Source organism: Euprymna scolopes, chromosome 29 (assembly GCF_053919585.1).
Source record: "Euprymna scolopes isolate OS-2025 chromosome 29, ASM5391958v1, whole genome shotgun sequence".
Classification (NCBI taxonomy): Eukaryota; Metazoa; Mollusca; class Cephalopoda; order Sepiida; family Sepiolidae; genus Euprymna; species Euprymna scolopes.
In genome coordinates this window covers 74,661,955-74,688,605 of record NC_136510.1, presented here as the reverse complement: position 1 = coordinate 74,688,605, position 26,651 = coordinate 74,661,955, and the positions used below count along the sequence as shown (strand labels likewise).

Sequence of the window (26,651 nt, the reverse complement as noted above, 5' to 3'; positions counted from 1 at the left end):
AAAATCCCACTTCATCGTAGAGGTCCACAGATACTAGAAAACTTTCTACTCTAATAGTTTTTCTTTTATAATGTTTTAGTTTTAAGTTTATTTTCTAGAGAAATAGCTTGCACTTGAAGGAAAGAGACTGGTATTCTCTTAACTAATTAGTTAAATGTGTTAAGAATAAATAAGTGGACATGTGGAACATAAATCTTTGGGGGGAATTTCACTTTCAGCGATTATCAAAGTTTTCCTTTCAGTGATTACAGCATTATCAGTGATCTGTCCCACACAATGTTCGTGGACAAAATTATCTGTAAACCTTTTTCTTTGTCAACCTTAATATCCGTGATGTCATACATCATGTCCACTGACCTGTGTTTTTACTCTTTGACCCATTTAACCTCTCCCAACCGTAAGCCATCTCTTGTTATCTTTCAAAGTAAACTAGTTTATTTTCCAAACTTTGTGTTACTTTGACTTGTACTTAGTCCAATCCTTTTCAAGTTTAAAACTAGTTGATATAATCACTATCAGACTTGGAACCATCCATTATGTAACATTCTTAAACCGTTTCCCTTTGGAATTCTCTGGGCATAAAATACGCTTAAATATGATATTTTACTTTGTCCAGATTTCGTTGATATTATTATAGTCGTGATTTCAAAAGTAAAAAAAAAAAAAAAAAAAGGTATTTAGGTGCCATCAGCTAGAATTGAAACCAAAACTGTAGCATTCAAAGCTGGTGACATTACCATTGTACCAACGTGACAGGCATAGAAACTGATTAAAAATAAACTAAGATGAATGTACAAAATGTTTTATAATTTTTTTTTTTTTTTTTCAATTTTGACCCAATTTTGACAACTTAACCAGTTTAACCATCTAAAGACCCGTAAAAGAACGGCCCGTAAAAATCAAATTATTTGAGGCCCCCAGCGTCGCTCTACAACTTTTCGTTTCGGAGGAGACAGTTTAAAAATATGAACACAGACAAGCATGTAGACGTTTATATATATATATATATATATATATATATATACACACACACACACACACACAGAGTAAAACTTTGGCTGTTCATTATAAGAATCATTTCAACAGTTAACACATTGAATCTTCATGATATAATTCATAGCACAGTAGAAATCAAGCTAAATTTTTCTCTTGATAGTAAATAAAATAAAAAAACTTCACAAATTAGACTGAGTTTATTTATATATTTCAAAAGTAAATGCCCATCCATAATTCAAGTACAATTATCATTAATATAGCATCTGCAGAACTACTATAAGGAAAGGAAAATCTGGATTAAAACTACATGTGTAAAAAAAAAAGAATCAATAAATAAAAAATAAAAATTTATTAAATTGTTTATTATACACTCTGCAAGTAAAACTAGACATTAGAAATTTGGTTTTCATGAATTCAAAATCACTCTTGTTAATTCTAATCAAAAAGTTTGAACATTTAACTGTATTATTGAATTGCTTGTCTACCATGATAATTTTTATAGATCTGCACCAGCTGTTTTCAAAAGTGCTTTAGGAAGACTTTCTTCATTTATAGTCTGTCAACACTTGTAGGTGAAACGTTGAAAAATTAATTTGCTTTTTTCTAATGGCTGGATGTGTGTATGGCCTGGCCACTTTTGTACAAGTTTTACAGTTCTCGACTACTGAATCAGCACACCTTCCCATTGTTATACCAGAGTATCTTTCATGAAGCAGAAGTGTTCTCTTTACCAAAATATCAGGTTGTCGATGATTGCTGCAGGAACTACAACTACTCATAACGGATAGAAGAATCTACACTTTATTAATGTGCTAAGCCATTGTTTACACCAAAGTAAGTTTTCTGCCAAATTACAGGAAAACAATACCAGAGCATCAATATTTCGATGACTGCTATTCTAATCTACTGTCAGCCAAGATGTGACGGGATTTTTTTTTTTTTTTTTTTAATCAAGGTTTATTTCTCTAGATTTATATTCTGTGTGAAATGGGTCAATTGGAGGATGTAGCTCTTCTTCACTACACTCAAGAGCTTTCTACATAGATTCAGTTTGTTTTATCTAAATTTAGAAGCCGTTTTATGATTGTTTTTAATAGTAAAGTATCTTTTTCTTTTTATATGGAGTCACCACAAAATCATAGCAACGCATAAAAAAAACTTTATTTTCTATGTATATCTTTTATATGACATAATCATATTGACATGCTTTGCTAGGTTACCGAAATGAAGTAACATGCAGCTTAGGCAGTACTAAATTGGGTGACGATTTGAGAATACTAGGAGTTGTACATGTGAGAGTCCTCTGCTTATTCTGACAGTGTTTCCACTGTTCTGAACTTATTCTTCCCACTGGGTTCAGACGGTGCCGGTTCAGCAGAGGTTAGGATTGTGAAACCCTTGTTTCAAAATATACTCCCTGCACAAGCATGTTTACTGAGGGTATCCATTATCTCTCAAGACTGAATGGAAGCCTTTTTGTATTTTAATTATATTATCCACTTTGAACATGTTACAATTTTTTTTTTGTTTTTATTTGTTTTTTGTTTTTTTTTTGTAACAGCGGATGATTTATTGACAAATAACATCTGGTCTAAATTGTTCTGAAAACAACGATCGATCATAAAATAAAATCTGAGGGTTTTACTGTTTATGTATGACAAATTGAGGCAAGACTAATGGCTGCTGCTGATTTTTCTATTCGTGTGATATTTAACATTTGAGCAACCTCGGATTCTTATGCTAATAAGATGCAACCGATTTTAATTTATATGGACTGGCATGCTGTTTTGTTTTCCATTTTAAAATCTTTGTTTTAAAAAAAAAAAAAAAAAAATCTTTTCCCTTTTTCCCCTCAGTCTTCAGGGGAATATTTAAAAAATAAAATGAGTCAAACATAAAAGGAAAAAAAAATATTTTCCCTTCATTTACTATTAAAAATAAACATTTTCGATTTTTTTTTTTTTAAGTTACATTATTTTTGTTTGATTCATTTTTTTTTTCATTTTTTATTTTAATATTTCCCCTAAGTTTGAAAAAAAAAACTCTTATTTTTTCCAAAGAGTTTTAGTAGTAAAAAGAAAAATGCCCATCTAAATTTAAATCGGTTTCTTGTTGTTCTTGACAGAAGAATCCCAGGTTGCTTGAATGACGTGCCTAAATATCGCACAGATAGAGGAGCCGTTTGTCATGCTTTAATTTATAGATGATAAAATCTGAAGCAAGTAATATATATTGTTAGTTAGATAAATTTAGTGTCTCTATACGATTGGCTTTCAATATTTTTATTTCTTGTGGTCCAGGATTCCACTAACACTTTCTCTGTATTATTTTACTTATGATCCTGTCACATACCTGCTGACAGTAGATTGCAATAGCAGTCATCAAAATATCGATGCTCTAGCATTGTTTTCTGTGGTTTGGAGGAAGATTTACTGCAGTGTAAATAATCGCTTTGCATATTACCAAAATGTGGAAATGAAAAAGTAAAATGATTCTTTGTAAATTGTTCCTGGTGAGAGAAATCTTTAATCTTGTAAGGTAGTCCATTCCTCTATCCTTTTTCAATAGTTTTCAATAGTATGCCAAACCAAAATCTTACTTTTATTATATTGAAAAACTTAATATAGTCAGGTAGATTATTGTGAAGCATAAAAAAAGACGCTAAATTTATTTTGATAACACAATTAACCATAAAATTATGATCGTTTAAAGTTTGTTGAAAATTCGAAAATTTATCTTGTCCAGAAACTAAATTTCACAATGTATAACAAAAAAAATTTGCTTTGTAATCCAAATATATTTAAAAAAAAAAAAAAAAAAAAAAAACTTTAAATAAGTGGAAAATCTTTACAGATGTATAACGTTATCGTGTGGTAAATGAAAATTAATCACAATGGAAATAATTATTAAAGCAATCCAGCCAAAATATAGCACAAAATCTCATGACCTAAAAAAATAACAAAAAAACAAAAAAAAAAAAAAAAAATGGCAAAAAAAGTGCAACTTTTTATGTCCACATATGATCCATTTCAACATACTGAATCTTAATGATTCAAAGTACAATACAGATAAAACTAAATTTTAGTTTTAATAGTAAATCCATTAAAAAAATCACCCTCGGATTTGGACCGTATATGAACACACGAGAATATAATTTGATGATCATCAAGAGTCCCATCTTATGCTTGGTGTGGATTGCGAACCCACATGACTTATTTTACACCATTCATTCTGATCCAAGGCAAGTTGGTTGATGGATGTCCAATCAAAAACATTTTCTCTCCACCTTCTTGACTTCTCTCTGCCTCTTTTGTTTTCTAGCATACCCTCAAAGCATAACTTTGACAGACCAGTGGTTGATAGTTTGACCTGGTCAAAAAGTTTAAGGGTTTTACTTTTGATTTTATCAAATAGAGAAGGTAGGGAAATGCGTGAAGATGGGTGGATATTTTTTTTTTTTTTTTTTTTTTTCGATTTCCATGTTTGATGATGCAATCATTTAATTTGCTAAAATTTTCGACTTTGACCGTTTTTGTTAAATATTAATTAAAACCCTATAATAAAGCCTATCAATTGGACAAGTAGACTTTTTTTTTCTTTAAGGTGGAACTGTTTTTATATGCATAAAAAAACACAATATTGTGCACATTAAGTTGAAAAACGTGAACATTAAAAATAAATCGCCTGTCACTCAAAATCATAAATCAACTTGTAGTGGAAAAACACAAACCGGTTAAAGTTTATTTACACAAAAGTTTTATCAAAATAACCCAAAACCTGAGTCATCACAAGTTGAAATTGAAGGGAATTTCACTATACTTATCCATTTTTGAACTCTAAAACTGACTGGTCCTTGTGTGGTGCAGTGGTTAGAGTACTTGGAAAAAAGTAATTGTAAAGTAACCTTCTCCTGAAGGTTCAATTCTCGGTGTGGACGACTAAAAGATACAATTCCGAATTACTTAAAAACCTCTAACCAGTCCTGGCTGATGGAATGAGAGCATGCTACCCTTGTGAAGTAAAAGGGTTTTGTTAAAAATTCCGACCAGATTCCTAAGTTCGATGAGATAGACCTGAAGACAGTTGCAGGTTATATTTATCAAACCATTGTGAAAATGACACTTAAGATGAGAACAGTAGTCTGAAGAATCCAAATAATATGAATAACCAATCCTCATCTCAAAAATTCAGAAATATAAACCTATTTACTCGATCTTTTCCTAACAATTTGTCCTGAACAATACTCCTTCATTATTCTCTATCCATTGGGATCTTCTGATCACTCTGTTGTCTCAACTAAGATTAAAACAAAACTCTGTGAGGCCTAATGGTCTTTTTCATTGTAGTGTGTATAGATACTCTATGGCTTACTGGGGCAGCCTCAAATCGTTCATATTGGAAATTGGTCTCCATTCCCTTTTCAAAAGAGAAAGTGTTATGCATATCTGATTTAACTAATTGGTTAATCATTGGGATTGAAAGCTTCCTACTTTACTAGAAATTCCAACAGAAACCAAACAATCAGCCTAAATGTACTGATGCCATTGCCTACAGAAATCGCTATTTCAATTGCTTTTAATGAAATAGATGTTCTAAAATCAAAGCTGACTTTAAAACTGTTCACAATCAAGAGAGCTATAGAAAACCTGGAAGAATCCTATGCCCAATCCGTTAGATCTAGAGTGGTCAAGTAAATGTTTGGTTCTCGTGAGTTTTGCCAAATAACAAATAGGGTCCTGAATTGATGTCAGACCTCCATTCCAACCATCATAAATGGACTAGGGTTTATCTCTTTAGCATCTGATGAAACCAAGTTTTTGCAATCAGAGCCATGTAACTCCTGAATTTTCCCCTGAGTGTAACCACTCTGAGCAACATTCAGATATCTGGATTTTTTACTATTAATCAATTATTAAATATTACAATAAACTTTTTTTAATTTCTAATTTACAAAATAGTTTGATTTACAAAATTCAAGTCAGTAAATTTATTTTTTTCATAAATAAGTCAGTAATTTTTTTCTTTTACTCACAGACAATACCTATCAAGTTTAGCTAGTCTCTTTATGTGTACACGTTAGTATATTTCTATGTACAGGATTCTGTTCTAAACTAATTATCCAATAATGAATTTTGGAACACAACTGATAGGTGTAAGAGTGGGAAATGTAGACTATATTTAGTTTGATGCAGAGTGGAGATGGAAGCCCCTGGTGAAAATTCAGATATTTCCAATTTTTGTTAAATTTTAATAGGTATTAGACATCAATTAATAAATATTCCCTAAATTTTAGTTTCTTTTAAATTATTTTAAGTGTTTTAGGAGCATAATATGGGCGCAAACTTCCATTTAAAAATTCAAATATTTCAGATTTAATCTATTGTCATTAGACACAAATTAAGATATTTCAGTTCTTTTATAGACCCATCAAGATTAAGAATCAAAATCATGGATTTTTATCAAAATTGGAATAAGCATTCTAAGCATAAGGTTTAGATGTACTATATGATATTTATCTTGGGAAGCATAATTACTGCCAAACTGTTTTGTTTGAGGAATTAATTTTACTTGTCCTGGTGTATTCTAGTAATATATAAAATTGTGTAGAAGATAGTTGTCTATTTATGAAACTGACATGGAATAGTATTTTTTTTTTTTTTTTTTTTTTTTTTTTTTTTTTAACAATAAAAATAAAAGGGGTATATCACAATCTATCACGGTTCTGAATTTGTTAGATGAGGACCTGTAATGCAAATGCATTGGTTAGAGTACTTGGAAAAGTCAGTTGTGAAAGTTGCCTTCTCCTGAAGGTTCAATTCTCAATGTGGGCAACCGAAAAATATACTTGTGAATTACTTGGAACTTCTATCTAATCATGGTTGACGGGACGAGAGTATGTTACCTCCCACCCCCAGTGAAGTAAATAAAGGGTTCTGTTTGAAATTCCATCCAAGTTCAACAAGATACACCTGAAGAAGGTCAGAGGTTACATCGGTTAAAACGTTGTGAAAATGACACTCACAATGAGAACAGTAGTCTGCTGGATCCAAATAATATGAATATCACAATCTATTAAGAAGGGAAAATAGATTGGTGATCTTTTAAACCAATGCATTTCAAGTGAAAACATGTATTAAAGTGCCATGTCGAAATTAGTATAAATTCCAAAAATTACGAGAAATGATCCAATAGATATTCGTAATCTAGTTTTTAGAAAAAATTATCCACAATAACTGAAACATTTTCTATTTTGATATGACGGATTGTCAAATTGATTGATTGCAAATCACTTTACTGGAAATTTACTGGAAATTTCAGGACTCTTCCACATTCACTTACTTTCTACTGAACCATGTTTTGGAATTTATACTAATTTCAATATGACACATATGTACATAATGTTTTCACCTGAAATGCGATGTTTTAAAAGATCAATCTACAAGAGTTTTATTTTTATTTTTTTTTTTCCCCCCCCACAAAATTTGGAACATTGATAGGAGACGTAAGTTACTGCTTTGTTCTTGCTATACTCACATCATATCACTCCCAGTCTGAACAACAGAGGGACACTGGTCGTCTATAATATAAATCTCGCCTATCTGTTTAAATGTATGTATGTCAGTATATCTGCCTAAAATTTTTGATAGAGGTAACGGATTTTCATGAGATCAGTAGCGTTTTGAAGCTCGACTTTTCAGATGACAAATATCGAAAAATTGGTTAAAAGCATCAATTCCTTCATCCTCAACTGGGCACTTTTCTACAAGAAGGAGTCGCTTTTTTCACTGATATTTTCGAAAATCATCCCCGCTTTTCGATTGTTCAGCCTTAATTTAAACCTCCGCCACTTTCGGTTTGGCAATGGACGCAACGGCAAAGACGTTTCGCAGTATCGGTTTAAGCTTGTCTGCCTACTACCACTTTTAGCTCAACACGCACCTCCAAACACCTGGGCACTCAGGCTAGTATTTAATAAAGATGAAAAAAATTTTTCTTTTTTATTTATAAGAAAAAAATGGTCAATGTTTAATCTGGATATAAAATACATATAATGTCTACTTATTAAAAATTGACCTCAAGTTTTGACCTTCATAATAATTCATCATTGCATGGGAAAATGAATTAGAATTCAGTTGGCCGATAATCTCTTATTTAAAATTAGCACGCGGTTCAGGAAAATAGAGGAAACCTAGAATATTTATTTTTTTTATCTCATCTCTGAACCCCCATCTTGATATTTTTATTAAAATTTACTTTTTATAAGTAGCATATAAGTATAATTATCGTCACAATAAATACCTTTTTTTTTTTTTTTACTATTAGTTTTGATTAGTATCATAAGCGAACAGATGGAAAGTAGTTAAGATTGGCAATGTTTTATTTTAATGTGTGTATGTGTGTGTATATATATATATATATATATATATATATATAATGTTAAATTTATTCTTTTTTTAAAAGGCAGATATTATGTTCAAGTTTGAATCTGGTATTATTGATAGAATGAGCATTATCTATATAAAATATTGAGACAATTTCATGTCTCATATTATTTGGATTCTTTGGACTACTGTTCTTATCTTGAGTGTCATTTTCACAATGTTTTGGTTGATGTAACCTCTGACTATCGAACCAATAATAACCAATCCTCACCTTAAATATTCAGAAACGTAATTTCATGTCTGTATGTTATAACTCTCCACCCCTTTAAAAGATGAAATATCTTTTTCAAAGTACTTGGGCAGAATATAGGCTGAAGTTGTTGCACTGATGTCCTCTCGATGTAAATACCTCTGACCCATCAGTTGGCAAAATTTGAGCCCTTCACTGGAGAGGTACACAGATACTAAATATTAAATAGCTTCTTTAAGCCTTTCCATTAGCCTTTGGAATTGTTTCCTTGACTGTATTAACATGTAGAAGTTTAAATGTGATGTGAACAAACAGCCTGCTGCACAACTCTCCACTTTGGATAGCCCTTTAATTCACAGAAACCCCCTATGCCTTGATGGCAATTGCCTTGTTTATGGTGAATGAAAAGTGTGGAAGAAAAAAAAAAAATTTTTTTTTTTTTTTTTTTTTTTTTTATAATCAAGGTTTAAATCTAGTCTCCCTTACTATTTCATTCATAGTTTGAGAGAGAATATATGGATTTCCAAGATTATTAGTGAAAGTTGTACAATGTCCCCAACAGAACTTTGACCCAGCATGCTGTGTCCTCATACTCTGTGCTTGTAGCATCTACATCAAACCACTTCATATGATTCATACATTAAGTCTTTTTTTTGGTTTTTGTCGGTCAGTCAGCATCTTTAGTTAACAAGTGCTTTCTGTAATCATAACCTTTTCAGTAAATTTATGTTCTTGACCTCATTCGACATGAGTTTGTTTCTTTTGAAAAATCATATCGGATGTAAACACTTTGTATGTTGCATCTTGATATAATGTTGAAATAGAAGTATCGAAATAATTGTTGGTCAGACTACCTCAATCTTTTTGTTTACTTGTATATACTCATAGAAATACTTATCCTGGGACAAGTTCATAATAATGAGGTGCACATGAAACTAGTCAGCTGAAAAATAACCAACTAAAATCAGTTTAAAAAAGTCTATTAAAGTTGCTAATCATGATTATAATCAATTTTGATTTTGTTTAATGTCTGTCTTACATGCTGGTATGCATTAGATGACTTTAAGCAGTTTACTTTCAGACTAACCTATCTCTGACCAGGTCTTTATTTATCCTTTTTTCTTGAGTCCATTTCTATCACATTTGTTTCTTTTTGACCTTCCATTGTGAAAGAAACCTGTATTCTTTCAATGTGGTCATACCATTGCAGTCTACTTTTTTTTTTTTTTTGCACACATCTCTAAGATTTAATATTCCTCTGAAGTCATCAGATCTAAGCTTTGATTAAAAAGCTAATTTTTTTCTAAGTGAGCTGACTATATGTTCCTGCAGAATTGGCAGAGGAAGTATTGAATTTCTGCAAGTCAGACAGATGGGCCTTAAGCTAATGGACTGTTTGTGTAAGATAGTTTTTTGTTTGTTTGTTGTTGTTTTTTTTGTTTTTTGTTTTCTTGATTTGCAAGTTTGTCATTGGGTGGCGAAGCTGAATGTCATAACCTCAAAATAAAACGTTGTTGCTCGTTTTGTTAGTTGTGATCTTGTTTGGAAAGAAAATTCTTTTATTACAGCAGTGACAGAGAGCACATGATTGACACTAAGGCCAGTATTTAAATCAAGCACTGAATTTAAACAAAAACTATGTGCAAGCGACCATGGCCTGTGCAGTGAATGTACATACACAGCTTCCTGTTCATGACACTTGCGGTAAATGAAATCCACTATGCAAAGTTCAAATTCTATCAGATTTTTTTAATTTTTACCAAGGAGTCACGATTTATCAAGGCACAGAGACTACTGAAGGATAACGGTTAATGAGTGTACGGTAGTCAATGGGACAATATCGTAATCGTTAGTAGTGGAAATTTGGTAAATTGGATTAGTTAAGAACTTGTTCACATTGGACTTGAAGACGATCATATTGTCAGCTGGAAAGCAGGGAAATGGAAGAGCTCTATAGGTGTGCAGTTCTAAGAAAGAAGCTTTGTTCATGGAATCTATGTTTAGGTTTAGGTACAGATAAAGAGTGGGAGAAATTGATAGTGGTTTCAACTAGATAAGTGTTTTTCGTGATTGTTTGGCAAGGGGGGACCATAGATTGGAGTTTAGATGAGCATTTGCTATGAAAATAATGATAAAGCAGATACAGACTTGCAACGTCTCTTCTGTGGGAAAAGAGGTTGCAGGGAAGTGAAAAGGGCACCTCCCACCAGGCTAACTCTGTCAAGGCAGGATAAGCTGATTCTAGCAGCTCCGGCTCAGATGTTGCAACAGTACTCCATCCTGGAACATACTTGGCTCTTATACAGGTAGAGAATTGCATGATTGATCCTACTATTTTCCCAGCAACCTTGATAGTGAATTTGATGTATGTGTTCCATTTTAGATCAGGAGTAAAGGTCAGACCCAGAAGCTTGTCAAAACATGGAGCCTCCCCAAGATGAGAGCAACTCCTTTCAATTGATGCCAGACAGGGATGAAAGCATTGATGTAAAGATAGCTTAGTTATAGAAGCATTAAAATTAATCAGCCATCTATTTCCCCCATTGCATCATGTGCTCAAGATAAGAGGAGAGAGAATCAGAGAGAACGTGGTCATTTACAGCCTCTGAAGTGTTGCTATAAATTGTAGTGTCATCAGCATAAATGTCTAGAAATGATCTTAGGGTGTGATTTGGGAGATCATTGATGTAGATCAGGAAGGGACTCCAGCATTAATACTGCTGCAGTCATTTATGTACTAATACTGATGGAAAAGGTATGGACTTACAATGTTCCTCCAAACTACACTTTAATCCAGACAGTTGTTTTCTATAAATATAAAAGCGAAAATGTGTGTATGTTCGCTTTTTGTGTATGTCCAAGAAAGGCTTTTTTCCGAGAAGCGATCGGTCGACTCACTTAAAACTTTTTATATCACGTCTAAATGATAATATCTACAAGTTAACAACCGGAGTCACCTGTCTATTTAATTTGCCCAACTTTCAAAAGATAAATATTCAAGATTTTTCAATTGTCGCATGTGCATTAAGCTTTTTCGTATTAAAAAAAAAGCGAACAAACTCTCGGTAAATAAAACACTGTCCTGCACTCAAAGTTGACGTCATTAAGTCCTCAAAAACTGCCACCTGCCGTTAAACGTCGCACGTTTTTTTTTTTTTTTTTTTTTTTTACACTTTATTATTTTCCAACTGCGCGTCAAGGCACCCAGCCAACGATTTTTGTCTTAATTTACCCAAAAACACACACCTCCAAACAACCGGGCGCAAAAATTTGAATATAATTTTTTTAAATTTTTATTTAATGCAGACAATTATCCTCTTTTATTTTTTTTATTTTTTTTTTTTTTTTGATAGTTGTTTCACGATGTTTTATTGACATGGTGAGACAACAACAACTACGGAAGGCAGTAATTCCAGTGAATGCAGTCCTGAGATTCAGAGTTCCTATCCATCGCGGTTACCACCTGACGAAGGCCAGAGGGATAGTTGGCCGAAACGTTGTGAAACAACTAATAAAAAAAAGATGAGGATAATTGTCCGCAATAAATAAAAATAAATAATATTCATCTCAATAATGAATTCCAATTAAATAATATATTTTTTTTTATTTATGTTATTTCACCCTAAACAAGACACAAAGCCACTTAGTCATGAAGGGTTACTATTTGGGATCAGGGATACTATTTAGGGAGTTGGACAAAGATGTCTGTTTACATTACACTTGAATTTCTGCATGTCAGTACAGTCGGGGAATCAAGAAACTGGAAGGGAATTCCAAAGTGCAACAGTCTGGGGGAGGGGCTATTTGAGTAGAAGGCTTTATGGTATCTAGGACTCTCTACAGTGTAGGGGTGGGATTTTGCGTGTCGAGTTTGTCGAGGGTATTGTTGTCAAGGTGGGTACTAATGCTTTAAGTTCGTTAGAGCACTTGCCATTGAAATACTTGTAAAACAGGCACAAGGATGGCACATTTCAGTGGTGGGAGAGATGTTGGAGTTTAGTTGATAGTTCAGGACCTATTAGGTTGGCAACTCTGTTTTTTGAACACTGTCTAGGAGCAAGCAAACCTCTCACTACTGAACTTCTACAGAGTGTCTCTGTAGATGTTGTCTTAAATAGTAGTCCCCTATGTCCAAGTGGCAATTTGCCTTGTTTTAGATAAAAACAAGTGTGTTGCCAAAGTCGCTGGAAAAATGGTAGGATCCTTCTACCGCTCCAGAAGATATCTCACTGCTGATGCAATTCTCTATCTATATAAGTCAAGTACGTCCAAGGATGGAGTACCACTGCCACATCTGGGCAGGAGCTGCTAAAAACAGCCTATCCTGTTTTGAAAGTACAAAATTGACTTTGCGGCCTAGTGGGGGATGGCCTTTTCTCTTCCCTGCAACCTCTCTCCCACAGAAGAGACGTTGCGAGCCTGTTGTTGTTTTATCGTTATTTCCTTGGCAAGTGCTCGTCTGAGCTCCAATCTCTGCCCCCCCCCGCCAATCTTTCACATAAAACACCCATCTAGCTGAAACCACTGTCAATAATTTTCCCTTCTTTATCTGTGCCTAAATCAAAACGTACGTTCCATGAACAAAGCTTCTTTCTTAGAAGTGTACGCCTGTGGAACTCTCTTCTGTTTGCCTGTTTCCCACCTGACTACAACTTGGATGTCTTCAAGTCCAATATAAACAAATTCCTGATAAGCCGCCCCCTTAAGGTAAGACACGTTATCAAATCTCCAATACTAACGATTACTACGATATTATCCCATTGATTACTGTACACGCAATAACCCTTATCCCCGAGTGGCTTCCGGGCTTTGATAAGTGGTGACTACCATGTAAAAAAAAAAAATTTCAGGTGTGGTGTTTATTTGGTAATTGTGGCCTGGTAAACCAACACAGAACCTACCTTTTTAAAAAAACTTGTTTTCTAAAGGTTTTTTTGGGTGTGCTAAAACAAATATTACATTTAAATTTTCCACAAATAAGCATTTTTCCCGGTATTAAGCAATCTAATTCTTTGTTATAATCATCGTTGTACACACAAGCATGCATATTTTTGCTTAATACCTAGAAAAATACTTATTTGCGGAAAATTTAAACGCAATATTCATTTTCAGCACACCCGAAAACCTATAGAAAACAAGTTTTTTAGGGTAGATTTTGTGTTCGTCTACCAGGCCACAATAAACACCACCCCTAAAAAATGACCCCCTTCCCCTCAAAAAAAAAAAAAAAAAAAGGTGGCCATAAAGTGGATGCTCATTTTACGTTAAATCAATATTGAAAAGTGATCCCCCACTTTTCAAAACAATGTGCGACCTTAAGGGCAAATGTCACCATAGTTCACTACACAATTCAGTTAATTAGCTTTCCCATGAGCCTTCATTTGTTAAATTCTGAGCAATAGTCGCAGAGATTTCAAACTTAGAAAATTGCCCAAAAAAGTGGTATATCTATATATGGATATATCTATACTAGTAGCCAAATTGAACTGGTGCTACCAGATCAGGCTGTCTATTGGTTTCCTGAGACGAAATGCACCTTCATTGATGTTCCTTTTTGTTTTTCTATTCTCTTTTGTAAAACTTAATTATGTTCTCCAAAAACAAAAACAGCCCCCTTTCCTCCGCCCTCCTCTTTTTTTTTTTTTTTTTTTTTTTTTTTCTTCCCCTACTTCTCAGTCCTGGATATGATCTTAAACTATATCCAGTGGTGAGACCCCAGCTTGCGGGCTTTGGGGAGTGTGGAACCACCCTTTAATTGCCATTGTTCCCAGGTCCACTCTGACCCGGAGTCGTAGTACCTGTCAGGGTCCCAACTATGGGTTAAATAGAAACCGACTTGGAAACAACAAATATATTCTATTAAAAAAATTTTCTTAAATCTTTGGATTCGGCATTAAATAACCTGAAAAGGGTTGATATACCGTAAAACAAACCAATCAACCAGCCAAATTGAATATTGAAATGCTTATATTTTTGGTTCTATGGGATGTAACTATGTTAAAATTTGAAGGCTTTTTGAAGAGTATAATACTATTCTATGGTTAAAATTTTATGACAATTGCTAAAAAAGAACCTATATTTTCAAACCAATAAAATATGCCCAAATTTGCCTACATTTGTATATATAGTGTCCTGGCAGGCAGTTTCGGTTTTGCTTCTTCAGTCGTCTTCCCTGTGGCCTTGTGATCATGTGTGTGGAATGGTCTCTACCAAACTACTGTCAATGTTTGGTCCTGTGGAACAAATTCAATTTGCTTTTTAGCTAGTAAAAATAGCTGCTAATGGGTCAAAATTGGAACTTGGCAGGCAACAGTTAATTTAATGTGCTCCTCTATGTATGCACAAATATATATTTATATATCAAAGTTGATTAATTTAAGCTTGGATATCCATAGTGACAAATACCTCTGGAGAGCTAAATGTTTTGGTTTCGATTCTAGTTGATGGCAACCAAGTCTTTAACTTTTGAAATCACTACTATATATTGAGTATGAAATCATAATTAATAGAGAATTGGCTCTGTAACAATAAATACAAAATCTGCATAAATAAACTATATTTAACCCTTTATGATCTGGTTGAACTAATTCGTTCAATCTATATATCTGAAAGTGTCTGTCTGTGTGTGTCTGTCTGTCTGTACATTTCCGGACACAATAACTCTGTCAATTTTCAGTCTATAGACTTGAAATTTGATATACAGGATAGTGAGATTTGGGAAAATCTTTGTAATCTGTTTTCGACCAGAAATTTGGCTGTTAAGGGGTCAAAGTTCAACGATTTGACTTTTGAGAACTCTACCAAGCTCCTCCGTCAATTTTGGGTATAAACAATTGAAATTTGAGATATAGGTTTCTTGGACATAGATCTGACTTAACTTGATTTGAGCCCAAAACAATAAATGTTAAGGGGTCATAAGTTCAAAGTTAAAAAAAAAAAAAAAAAAATTGACTTGTGCGGTTTCTACAAAATTACTCGGACAATTTCTGGTCTAAAGATTTGAAATTTGACATAAAGAGTATTTAGAGATAGGGCAAGCTTTTTAATCAGTTTGGGTCGAAAATTTGAGCTACCAATATATAAATGTATGTATGTTTGCATATCTGCCTAAAACTTTCAACAGAGGCGACTGATTTTCACGAGATCAGTATCGTTTTGAAGCTCGACCTTTCGGATGCCAAATATCGAAATATTGGTTAAAAACATTAATTCCTTCATCCTCAACTGGAAACTTTTCTACAGTGAGGGGTCGCTTTTTTCACTGATATTTTCGAACGTCATTCTCTCTTTTCGATTGTCTCGCCTTAATTTAAACCTATGTAATTTCCGATTTGGCAGTGGTCGTAACAGCAAAGATGTTAGTTTTTTCTCTGTTCTTTTCCTCCTTCGCGGAACGGGTTCGAGCCTGCCTTCCTACTACCACTTTTTTTTTTTTTTTTCTCCACACACCTCCAAACACTCGGGCAATGCCGGGAACCCATGCTAGTTGTAAATAAATGAATATAATGGCATAAATGAAGTGGGGATTGATTCGAATACGCCTTGTACATTTTAGTTCAGTATCTGGGTAGATGCCAGACACCTCCAAATTGCAAGTATTTATTGCTTACATTAGCAATACACATGAAAAAATTGAAATAGCTTGAAATATTTCAATATTGATATACATAGAAAGAGCTTGATGAGCTAAGAAAGAATCTTTTCAAATTTTTAAAATCTGATTAAAATTAAGAAAGTTACGACTATTTTTGTGCCTCACACGTTTGGATATTTTCCCCTCTTTAAGACCATATGCGTTTCGTGACATTTTTTAGACTACTTTTTCAGTAAAAATGTCACATCTTTGTTAAAATACAAGACTAAGCAATGAAATTTACCATATAAGTGTATTTTTGTACAAGGAATCAGAATATGCGACTGAAAATCTCCAAAATTTCATGGTTTCCAAATCTGCAGTAAAAGTGCATAAATATGCTGCAATTCCTTAAAAATGCCATGTATCCATAAACAGAAAAATTGGAAAACTCAAAGTTGAATTGTAATGTGCTTTATGTACAAAAAATTTGAATCTAAACATAGGACCATTTAAAAATGAATATATTGCAATATTTCTTTGGTATTATTGTAGATTAACACTTCTGTTTAACCCCACCCAACCCCTTCTGACCACCCCTCAAATGTGATTCTACCTTTTTAGGCAATTATGTATGGAATGCCATGAAAAACTTTAATGAAAGATAAACAAATTTTAGAATTTAATGTAAAATAATTCCCCATTACAAGTCATTCTAGCATTTTAGGGCAGTTAACTGTTTTTTTTTTTTATGGGAGATAAATCCTGTATGCTTTTTGTTTTATTTTTTTTAAGACGATTGTGTGGTTTTAAGAGGGTTTCTATGCAATGAGAATATGGGGAGGGTTGCCATTCGGACTTTGAATTAATTGTAGGGCTAATGAAAATTATGTGTGAACATACTGAAGACTTAACAAAAACAATATTGGGAGGGGGGGCGGTTAGTTTCACAAAAATTTAATTTCAAATAAATATCTTACAGAAAGTTATATATATGTGTGTGTATATTCGACAGGTAAATAAGTAGCAAATGTTATTTAGTTTTAATTTAATAAGAAACTGCGTTACGAAATTTCAAAGAAAATTACATAAATTTGTTGATTTCTATTTTCGAAGTTGAAGGTGTTTATTCCATAGACCGTTTATACTACGCTGGAGCAGGTTGTAAAACTACCTTTCGTTTAATAAGTAGAAAAAAAATAACTGGGTTTGTACACAGATTCAAAAAAGTTATCAAAAAGCAAATACATAACAAATAAATGTTATGAAAGGCAAGATAAGTTACTTTTCTATCTAACTGGATATGTTTTTAGTGTTTTTATTTAATGTAACATGTTTATTCAGCTCGAAAAACATACAGTGCTTACCGATGTATTGGAAAGCTAAAAATGACGGCCGACTATCTCTTTCACACGGTAAGTTTGGGAAAAAGAGTTAAAAAATAAAAAACTAGTCAAAATACTGTTAAAAACCCGCCAAATATATATACGCCTATGTCACGGTAACATATATTGAGTGAGTTTCTAACAGTATTTTGTCTAGTTTTTTATTTATAACTCATTTTTCCAAACTTATCGCCTCAAAGAGAGTCGGCTGCCATTTTAAATTTTCGAATACATCGGTAAACACTGTTTTTCAAGCTGAATAAACATGTTACATTAAATATAAACACTAAAAACATATCCAGTTAGGTAGAAAAGTAACTTATCTTGCCTTTGATAACATTTATTTGTTATATATTTGTTTTTTGACAACTTTTTCAAATCTTTGTGTATAGTAATACAAAAGAGATTTTCATACATCTTTTGATTTGGAAAAAAACATTTGTGGCTGTTCGCAGTAAAACATTCTTTTTAATTCGCTGTTCAAAACTAATGCAATGAATAAAAGTGCATGCAAGCTATATATCTACAAAAGTTTACTTTGTTTTTTTAACCATGTTTTTAAATTTGACCAGAAATGTGAGAAATTATAATGGATTCATAATGCCGAATTGGTTGGGATTGTTGTTATACATTCTGAAAACCGAATAGTTCTAAACTAATGTTATTCTGATAACAAAATAGCTTTAATTAAACATATCAGAACATTTATATTCATATTTTCATGTTTTTCTTAATTCGTTTGTGAATAAAAATTAAAGAACGCGTGTTGTTTATACTGTGCTATGACTAATACTACAACTGCTGCTACTAATACTAAATTAATTTGACCAAACTGGAGAAATAGAAACATTTTTTTTTCGGGTAGGTCCTTTTAAAGTATTATCAATTATCGCAGTCCTACTCAACATAGAATAATACTTTTAATTGATAAAAATAGTAAAAAGAATGATTTCCTTACTAGTTGGGTATCCGATGAAATTTTTTTTTCAAAATGTTCGATACTCGTTATATTAAAGTCTTATTTTTAACACGACAAAAGAAATGGTCAAAAATATTTCGGACACTTGACAGTATTAAGATTAACACCTCTTCTGATTGTTTCCTAAATTTCATGTCGAAATTCTTCATACAATCATGGTACGGGCCTTTAGAAAACAGGGAGGGTCATTACAAAATCTTAACCGAAAACGCCATTTTATGGCGTTCACATTTTTATCACTTTATTTGCTTAAAACTCTTAAAATATATAATGTACATTCATATTTATTTGAAAGTATATTCATTTCCGAACAAAACAGTATTTTGAAGTCTTGAAGTGCTTTGGTTTGAAAAATATGGCTATTTTAGTAGAACTACCTTGAAATCTGTGATTATCCAAAGCGTTTTTTTTGTCCATGTGTATTACTACTTACATTCCGTATGCTGCCATCTAAAATTAATAAATACTTTTTTTAATCATCTACAGCATGATTCAGGTCATAAAGAGTTAAATATATTTTATGGCCAGGCAATACTGGGAAGCGTGTTAGTCTTTTCTAAGATGAAATTTTCTTATTCACTAAAAACAGTTCCTCTTACTAATTATTTTCTATAGAACTATTATTTTTCATACCATAACTTAATAACTTCATTGTAAATTTTTCTCCAGATATGCACACTATGATACTGAGTAGAAAACCTAAAAAAGTAACTTCCAGCAATGTACTTTATGTATCCGCAAGTGTTCTTAGATAGAGATGCCACGATATTATTGTCAATTAAATTGACCAAACTTTAGAAACTACAGAAGATACACCTGCAAAACTTGGATATTCTGATAAAGTATCTCAGATCTTTTATGGTAAAAATAATTTTGTCTTGGATTGCCCCTCTTGAATTAATTCTGGGTAGCCCTGTTTGTGAGAGAAAGCAAGATTGATGGGATGTGAAATATTGTCAGATACAACTGTATAGTTAGGAATAAGAACAGTGTGGCTTAATGTTCTTTGTCAGAATCTAACAGGCGTGTCTTAACATCAGACCAAAATAGTATTACATCTGCTTATCAATATTCTTTGTTATTCATGTAATTGAAGAGGAATTCCAATCGTTTTCATTGATCTAATACTATATCCAATCAAATATATCATTTTAGTGAGAAAAAGTTCATGATTAACACTACTATTACTCAATGGATAATCATCTATGTTCATTAGCAAATCACATTGCTGTGTTTGGTACAAATAAGGACACTTGAACTTGCTAAGGAAAAGGAGAAATCCTAGCCAGATGAAGATATTTCTAAAAAACAAAAAATAGACAAATAGTAAAAAAAAAAAAAAAAAAAAAAAAAAAAAAAAAAGTTTTTTTTAAATTACAACTTCAACTGTGTATCTCTGTATATTGTTTAACATAAGTTTAATGTAAGCCTTTTTTCTTTTTTATATTAAATTGCCTAACAGTTTTCATGGTTTGAAAACATTAATTCCTTCACTCAACTGGGCACTTTTCTACAAGGAGGGGTCACTTTTTTCCTTCCCCCCCCCCCCGGATATTTTCGAGTCATCCCCTCTTTTTGATTGACGAACTTTAATTTAAACCTTCACCACTACTGGTTTGGCGAGGAACGCAACAGCGAAGATGTCACTTTTTTTTTTTTTTTTTTTTTTTTTTTTCCACGTTATTTTCCTCTTTCGGTACAAGTTCAAGCCTACCTGCCTATTACCACTTTTATTTGTTCAACACACACCTCCAAACACCTGGGCAATGCCAGACACCCAGGCTTGTATTAAATAAAGGAAAGTTGTTTGTGTGGAGCTAAAAGTAAAAAAAAAAAAAAATGTATAAGACACACCCACAAAGCTGATATATTCGTTATCAGCATTGCTTTAGACAAAATATAGGCATATTTAATTCTTTTGGGTGTCAATAAGAGATTGGTAGTGAGGTCGGCAGTGTTTTTTTTTTTTTTTTGCCCCCCCCCCCCTGTAATTTGTCAATTTTTTGTGAAAAAGGGCAGAAAGAAGAAAGGCGTACAGAGAGCAATAAAATAAGTAGTTTAAAAAAAAAAAATGCTGCACACACTTTTTACTGATATTTAGTTGTCCATGCCCCGGGCAATGCCGGGTAATCATGTTAGTATTATATAACTCAACAGCAGTTAGCAATTTGTTTTTTTGTTTTTTTTTCAAACAAACATGTGCAGTACAATTGTTGTTGAATCAAATCTATTTCAGAAACTGTTGTGATGTCATAACAGATCCTCTCTCCCTCTAATATGCATGATGACATCATAAACAATAAATGGTAACCTTTTGGTACATGTAAAAAAACTAAAGCTTATTTTGTTGCTACATCCATTTTCAAGTAATAAATATATTATTCACGCACGTCTGATTGAACACGACAGTTATTCTTTTTTCCGATTTTTCTGGATATTTTTTCCATCCACCAAGCGTTTTTATTTTTATTTCAGCTGGCATGTTGTATAGAATGGCGCCCAAATGTTGTTCAGCCATATTCTTCTCGAGTGCTTTCTATCAGTGTGTTCGATTATCATCAGGAGCGATTGTTATCATTTTCTTTTTCTTTTCCTTTGAGGCTTGGTGTATTTATTTATTTTTTTTTTTTTAAATTGGTTATAAAGGAAGGTTAGGGGCAATTAATTTTTACTTTTGATCCTGATGATAATCAGACGCACCGATAAAAAGTGCTTAAGAATATGGCTGAACGTTTGGGTGCCATTCTATACCATATGCCAGCTGAAATATATATATATATATATATATATATATATATATATATACACACACACACACAATAGAAAAATGCGAGCATGGAAACATAGCTAAGCTGAAATATGGAAAAGAAAAGGATATTCTAGTAAAAAATATAATGAACTTATAACTTAAAATATTCCAGCAATAAAAATTGATTATATAATGTCAAATTGAATCTAAAAGAAACATTCTTAATGCTGCTATATTTTAAGTTAAAGATTTATATTTTTTACTAGAATATCTTGTCCTTTTATTTTCCATGTTTAAGCTTAACCATATTACTTTTCACGCTCATATTTTTCTATTGTAATCCATGATTTTTCCAGGCTTCCAATAAATTCACTTGTTCTTTGTTTAATTTCAGTCTTATTTTTATTTTTTGACCCCATAAACATAAGATACACACATATGTAAAACAATGTACGGCACTCGTCTGCTTCTCTGTTTCATTTGTTACTTCTCTTTTCGCGAGAGCGGTAAATTAGTGGCAACACTAGTCACTGAAGCGACGTGGTTGCTATGGAAATCAGTAATAAAAGGCGTCACTCACCTTACGTTTTTACGATTTTGAACACCAGTAAATTCATCATAACTTTTGTTTTACTGAACAAAAATTGAATTTTTTCCCCCCACAATATAGCTGAGAAGGTGATCTATAAACTGTAATAATTGGTTGAAATTTGGTCAAAAAATGAGTGAGCGGTGAAGCTTTAAAGCAGTTCTAAATGACTAAAAACTGCCACTTAACCATATATTCAACTCCTACCGTGTTTAGATGATATATTGTAATCAATCATTTTTTTTGTTACCTGCTTTTTTTTCACCTCCTCTCTCTCCATCTTTCTGTCCTTTTCTCTCTGTTCCTCTCCCTATTCCCTTCTCCTTCTTCCCTTTCCTCCTCTCTCTCTCTCTCTCTCTCTGCCACTTTTTAAGTTATACACCTACCTTCAGTTTTCAATTTCACCTATCTTTCAAAATGTAAAAAAAAAATATATATATATATATATGTATATATATATATACAAAATTATCTTTATTTATTCGCCATGTTTTCATACAAATTACATTCAGATTTTTAGAAACTACTTAATTTTTAGTGCAAAGTGTTGCATATGTTTGCATGCAAATTAAGTGTAGAATTTTTTTATTTTTCAATGGAAACAATATTCATAAGAATATTAGTAACTTAATGGAAAACTTTCAATTAAATGAAGTATTCTCACAAAAAAGTGAATAGAAATGGGGAAATAGTTTTTGATGCAGCATTGAAAGAAATGCAAGAACACACAATCTCTGTAAATGTTTTCAGTATTTGAGAAATGATCATAAACAGTCAAATTGATGGGAATCCTGTATTCTCTACAGTTGTTTCGAATAGATATCACCAAAAACCTAGTTTATTTAGTGTGAAAATGGATAAATATAGCGACATTCAATTTCAATTCATGATCACTCATTTGAAGGAGGGGGTATTTTGACAAAATTTCATGTTATCTATTTATAAATAAACAATTTTTTTTTTTAATTTCCAGATTACTTTAAGTTTACTATTTTCAGAGACGAGTGACTTATTTTTTAATATTGTTTTTCAACTTGATGCACACAAAAAATAACTATGCATATAAAAACAATTCCATCTTAAAGAAAATGGGTCACTTGTCAATACGGTGGGCTGTATATAGTTTTAACTTGTCTTTTTAATGAAAAATAATTAAAGTTCAAAACTTTAGTGAATGTACTTTTTACTCAGTTACTGTCCGTTTTTACACAGTCCAAATCTGGGGAGTTTTTTTTATTATTACTAGAAAAATCTAGTTTATCTCTTTAAGGAAGACTTCATGTTTTACGTGTTGAAATGCATATATTGATATTCGTTTTTGAACATAATGCGTTAAATAAAAATGTACATATTTGTAAAGAAGACTTGTTAAGCAGATGAGCTGAATTTTCTTTCTGTTCTCTTTCCAGCTCCTTCAAAGATGCCCAAGGAAAAATATGAATCTCCTAATCCTCGGCGAAATTATAGTATCATGTCCCAAGAAGATATAGCATCTGGTAAAAAGTCGGAGTGGTACGAGTTGGAGATTTCAGGTGAGTTTTAGTTCTGAGTTTTTCTTTTTTTATAAAGGTCTGTAACTGCTATGTAACTAAAAATGTGTGTGGTAGGACTGGTAATATATATTTATCCCTTTTTTTATAAAGAAAATTCTTAAAAGTTGAGCACTGTCTGGGAAATTAAGGCAGTTGGATGGCTTTATGCAAGATCATGATTTTCAATCGTTTGATCACTATTGACTGCCTTAACGTTTTATAGTTTAATTTCTTTTAATTTTCATGGCTGTTTATGACCTAGAGGTAATGTTTTTAGGAAAGGAAGTCCAAGGTGGCTTCGTAGCTGAGTTCAAATTCTTTGATCACTTCTTGCATTGATGATTGCGAAATCATGAAACACTATTGTTTGTAGGTATAAAATTAATCATTTATAATTATATAAATAAACATCTATAAATCCTACAATTTTAAATCATTTTTGGATGGAACATTATAATTTTTAAAGTTTTCAATTGTATGCTAACTAGCAGTTCTGTACTTTTATTCTGCTAGTTATTTTTTCCTCTAAAGAAAGAAAAGCCACATTTAAATAAAAAAAAAAAAAAAAAAAAGCATAGATTAAGGAAAATCTTTCATATTCTTTGTTTTGGAACTTCTGATAAATTAATAATGTAAATTCTATTTTTCAGCAATTTCATCTTATATTAATCCTCTATTTATAATATTGAGCATCCCCTTATAAAGATAGGATTTAATATAAAATATCTATATTAAATGTTTTTGTTTATTTCATTTTTTAGTGAAACTGCGATTATAGGAAAACAGCCTACAACTTTCTTTGATAAACGGTTTCGTTAACAAATTACCTTAAGCACTGAGTGTTTCAAGAAATCTTGCATTCCATTTATATTTTATCCATTTTCCCAGTCCTCCTGTTTTTGTGTGTTTTCTTTATATCGATGTACATAATGGTGCATAATGTAAATTAGTTAAATATATAGATAACTAGTTGTATTTACTCAGCATTGTCCAGGATGCTGTGAAGTCATACTTAATTTTTTGCACGTTTTAAATTTATGCAGGAAAAGAAATAAAAATTTTGTAAGAGAGACAATTGTATGTATATTCTTAGAAAAAGTGAGTTATTCTCCCTGCTAATTTTTTCTTTTTTATCATAATTAAAAAATGTTTCTATATTACCAGTTATCTGGTCAGGACTGTCATTTAAAGAAAATAAACTGTAGCAAAATGTTATTGTACCATGTTCTTAACACTAATAACTGAAAATTTGCTCGTCAGAATAAAAAAATTTGATATGCCAGTTTAAATGCTATTCAGGTCCAACATTTAAAATCTATAAAGATAACTTTATATGTTTTTCTTCAGCTATTTTTTTTTCCTGGAATAATTCACTAAACACTGGTAATTCCAGAATACAACACATTAGCATTTCCTGAAAACCAACAAGAACTGCTCACTTATAATTTATATACCTGCATCGCCAAACTTTCCGTTTCCTTTTTTTATATTTTATTTATCCTTGTGTCATTCATGTTATACAAAGCAAAATCTTTATTTACTTAGATTTATTTATACATTAAATTATGCAGACATGCCTGTCACCATAATTCCATAAATAACATTTCTACATTCTGGAATTGAGTGGAATAAATATATTACAAATTATTTGTCAGAAAATAAATAATCTGGTTCCAAGTAAAAGATGTATTTGCTTTTCTCTTAAATCTAACTTTTTTTTTTCCTTCCCTTTGGCAATGCTGGAACATGGATCCTGCCAGCATATATATAATCATCCAGGCAAACTGTTTTGCTGTATCACAGTTCTTCAGTGTGGATAGATTAGCACCACTCTCAAGCAAGAGATCAAACTTTCAATCATTTAGTTAAACAGCTTTTCTTTTCTTTTTTTTTTTTTTTTTTTTTATACCTAGGCGTCACCACTTATCAAGGCCGATAGGCCACTCAAGGATAAAGGTTAAAGAGTGTAGAGTAGTCAAAAGGACAATATAGTAATGGAAGTTCGGTAAATTTGTTAACTTAAGTGGAACGGCTCATCAGAAACTTGTTCACGTTGGACTTGAAGACAACCATATTATAGACAGCTGGAAAGCAGGAAAACGGAAGACAATTCCACAGACGTGCAGTTCTAAGAAAGAAGCTTTGATCATGGAATCTATGTTTAGGTTTAGGTACAGATAAAGAGTGGGGAAAATTGATAATGTTTTCAGCTAGTCTAGTGTTTCTTGTGAAAGTTTGGCGAGGGGGGGGACCATAAATTGAAGCTCAGTTGAACACTTTCCATGAAAATAATGATAAAGCAGAGACAAACTCGCAACATCTCTTCTGTGAGATAGAGGTTGCAGCGAAGAGAAAAGGACATATCCCACCAGGCCACAAAGTCTATTTTGAACCCTATCAAGCCAGGACAAGTCTTTTCTAGCAGCTCCTGCCCATATGTGGCAACAGTATTCCATCCTTGGACGTATCTGGCTCTTATATAGATAGAGAATTGCATCAGCAGTGAGATATCTACTGGATCGATAGAAGGATCCGACCGTTTTTCCAGCGGCCTTGGCAACAGATTTGATGTACGTATTCCATTTAAGATCAGGAGTAAAGGTCAAGCCCAGAAGCCTATCAAAACTTGAGGCCTCCCCAAGACGAGAGCCATTCATTTTAATTGATGCCAGATGGGGATCAGAACGTTGATTATGTAAAGATAGAAGCTTGGTTTTAGATGCATTAAAAGTAACCAGCCACTCCTTTCCCCATTGTACAACATGATCAAGATCAGAGGAGAGAGAATCGGAGAGAACTTGGTCGTTTAGTGTCTTAGATGTGCTACCATAGATGGTAGTGTCATCAGCAAAAATGTCTACGAATGATGTAAGGATATGATTTGGAAGATCATTAATGTAGATCAGGAAAAGAGTTGGGCCCAGGATGGACCCCTGAGGGACTCCAGCATTTATACTGTGAGCTTCTGATTTTTGCCCATCAACTACTACTCTTATGAACCTATCAGAGAGAAATGATTTAATAATTGAGAAGACATTTCCAGCTATACCATAGCTGGAGATCTTGTGAAGTAAACCTTTATGCCATACCCTATCAAAGGCCTTTGATATGTCAAGAGCAGTTGCCCTAGAAAGATGGCAGCTCTTACTATTGGCTTTGAGAGAAGCACTCATACATATCTGCTATGTCTATTTATATAAACACTGAACCATGCTT

The 26,651-nt window shown here is 32.5% G+C and overlaps 1 protein-coding gene across 4 annotated transcripts in view; it reads left to right on the top strand.

Annotated features, from left to right (window-relative positions):
- Nucleotides 1-26,651, top strand: part of LOC145252725 (CCR4-NOT transcription complex subunit 6-like) — a 268,803-nt gene that overhangs the window by 26,158 nt on the left and 215,994 nt on the right. For all 4 annotated transcript variants that reach the window (XM_080112579.1, XM_080112578.1, XM_080112577.1 and 1 more), the window contains exon 2: nt 23,313-23,435. In XM_080112579.1, the coding sequence (XP_079968705.1) occupies nt 23,324-23,435 (112 nt within the window). In that variant the 5' untranslated portion in view covers nt 23,313-23,323. The remainder of the gene's footprint in view (nt 1-23,312; nt 23,436-26,651) is intronic.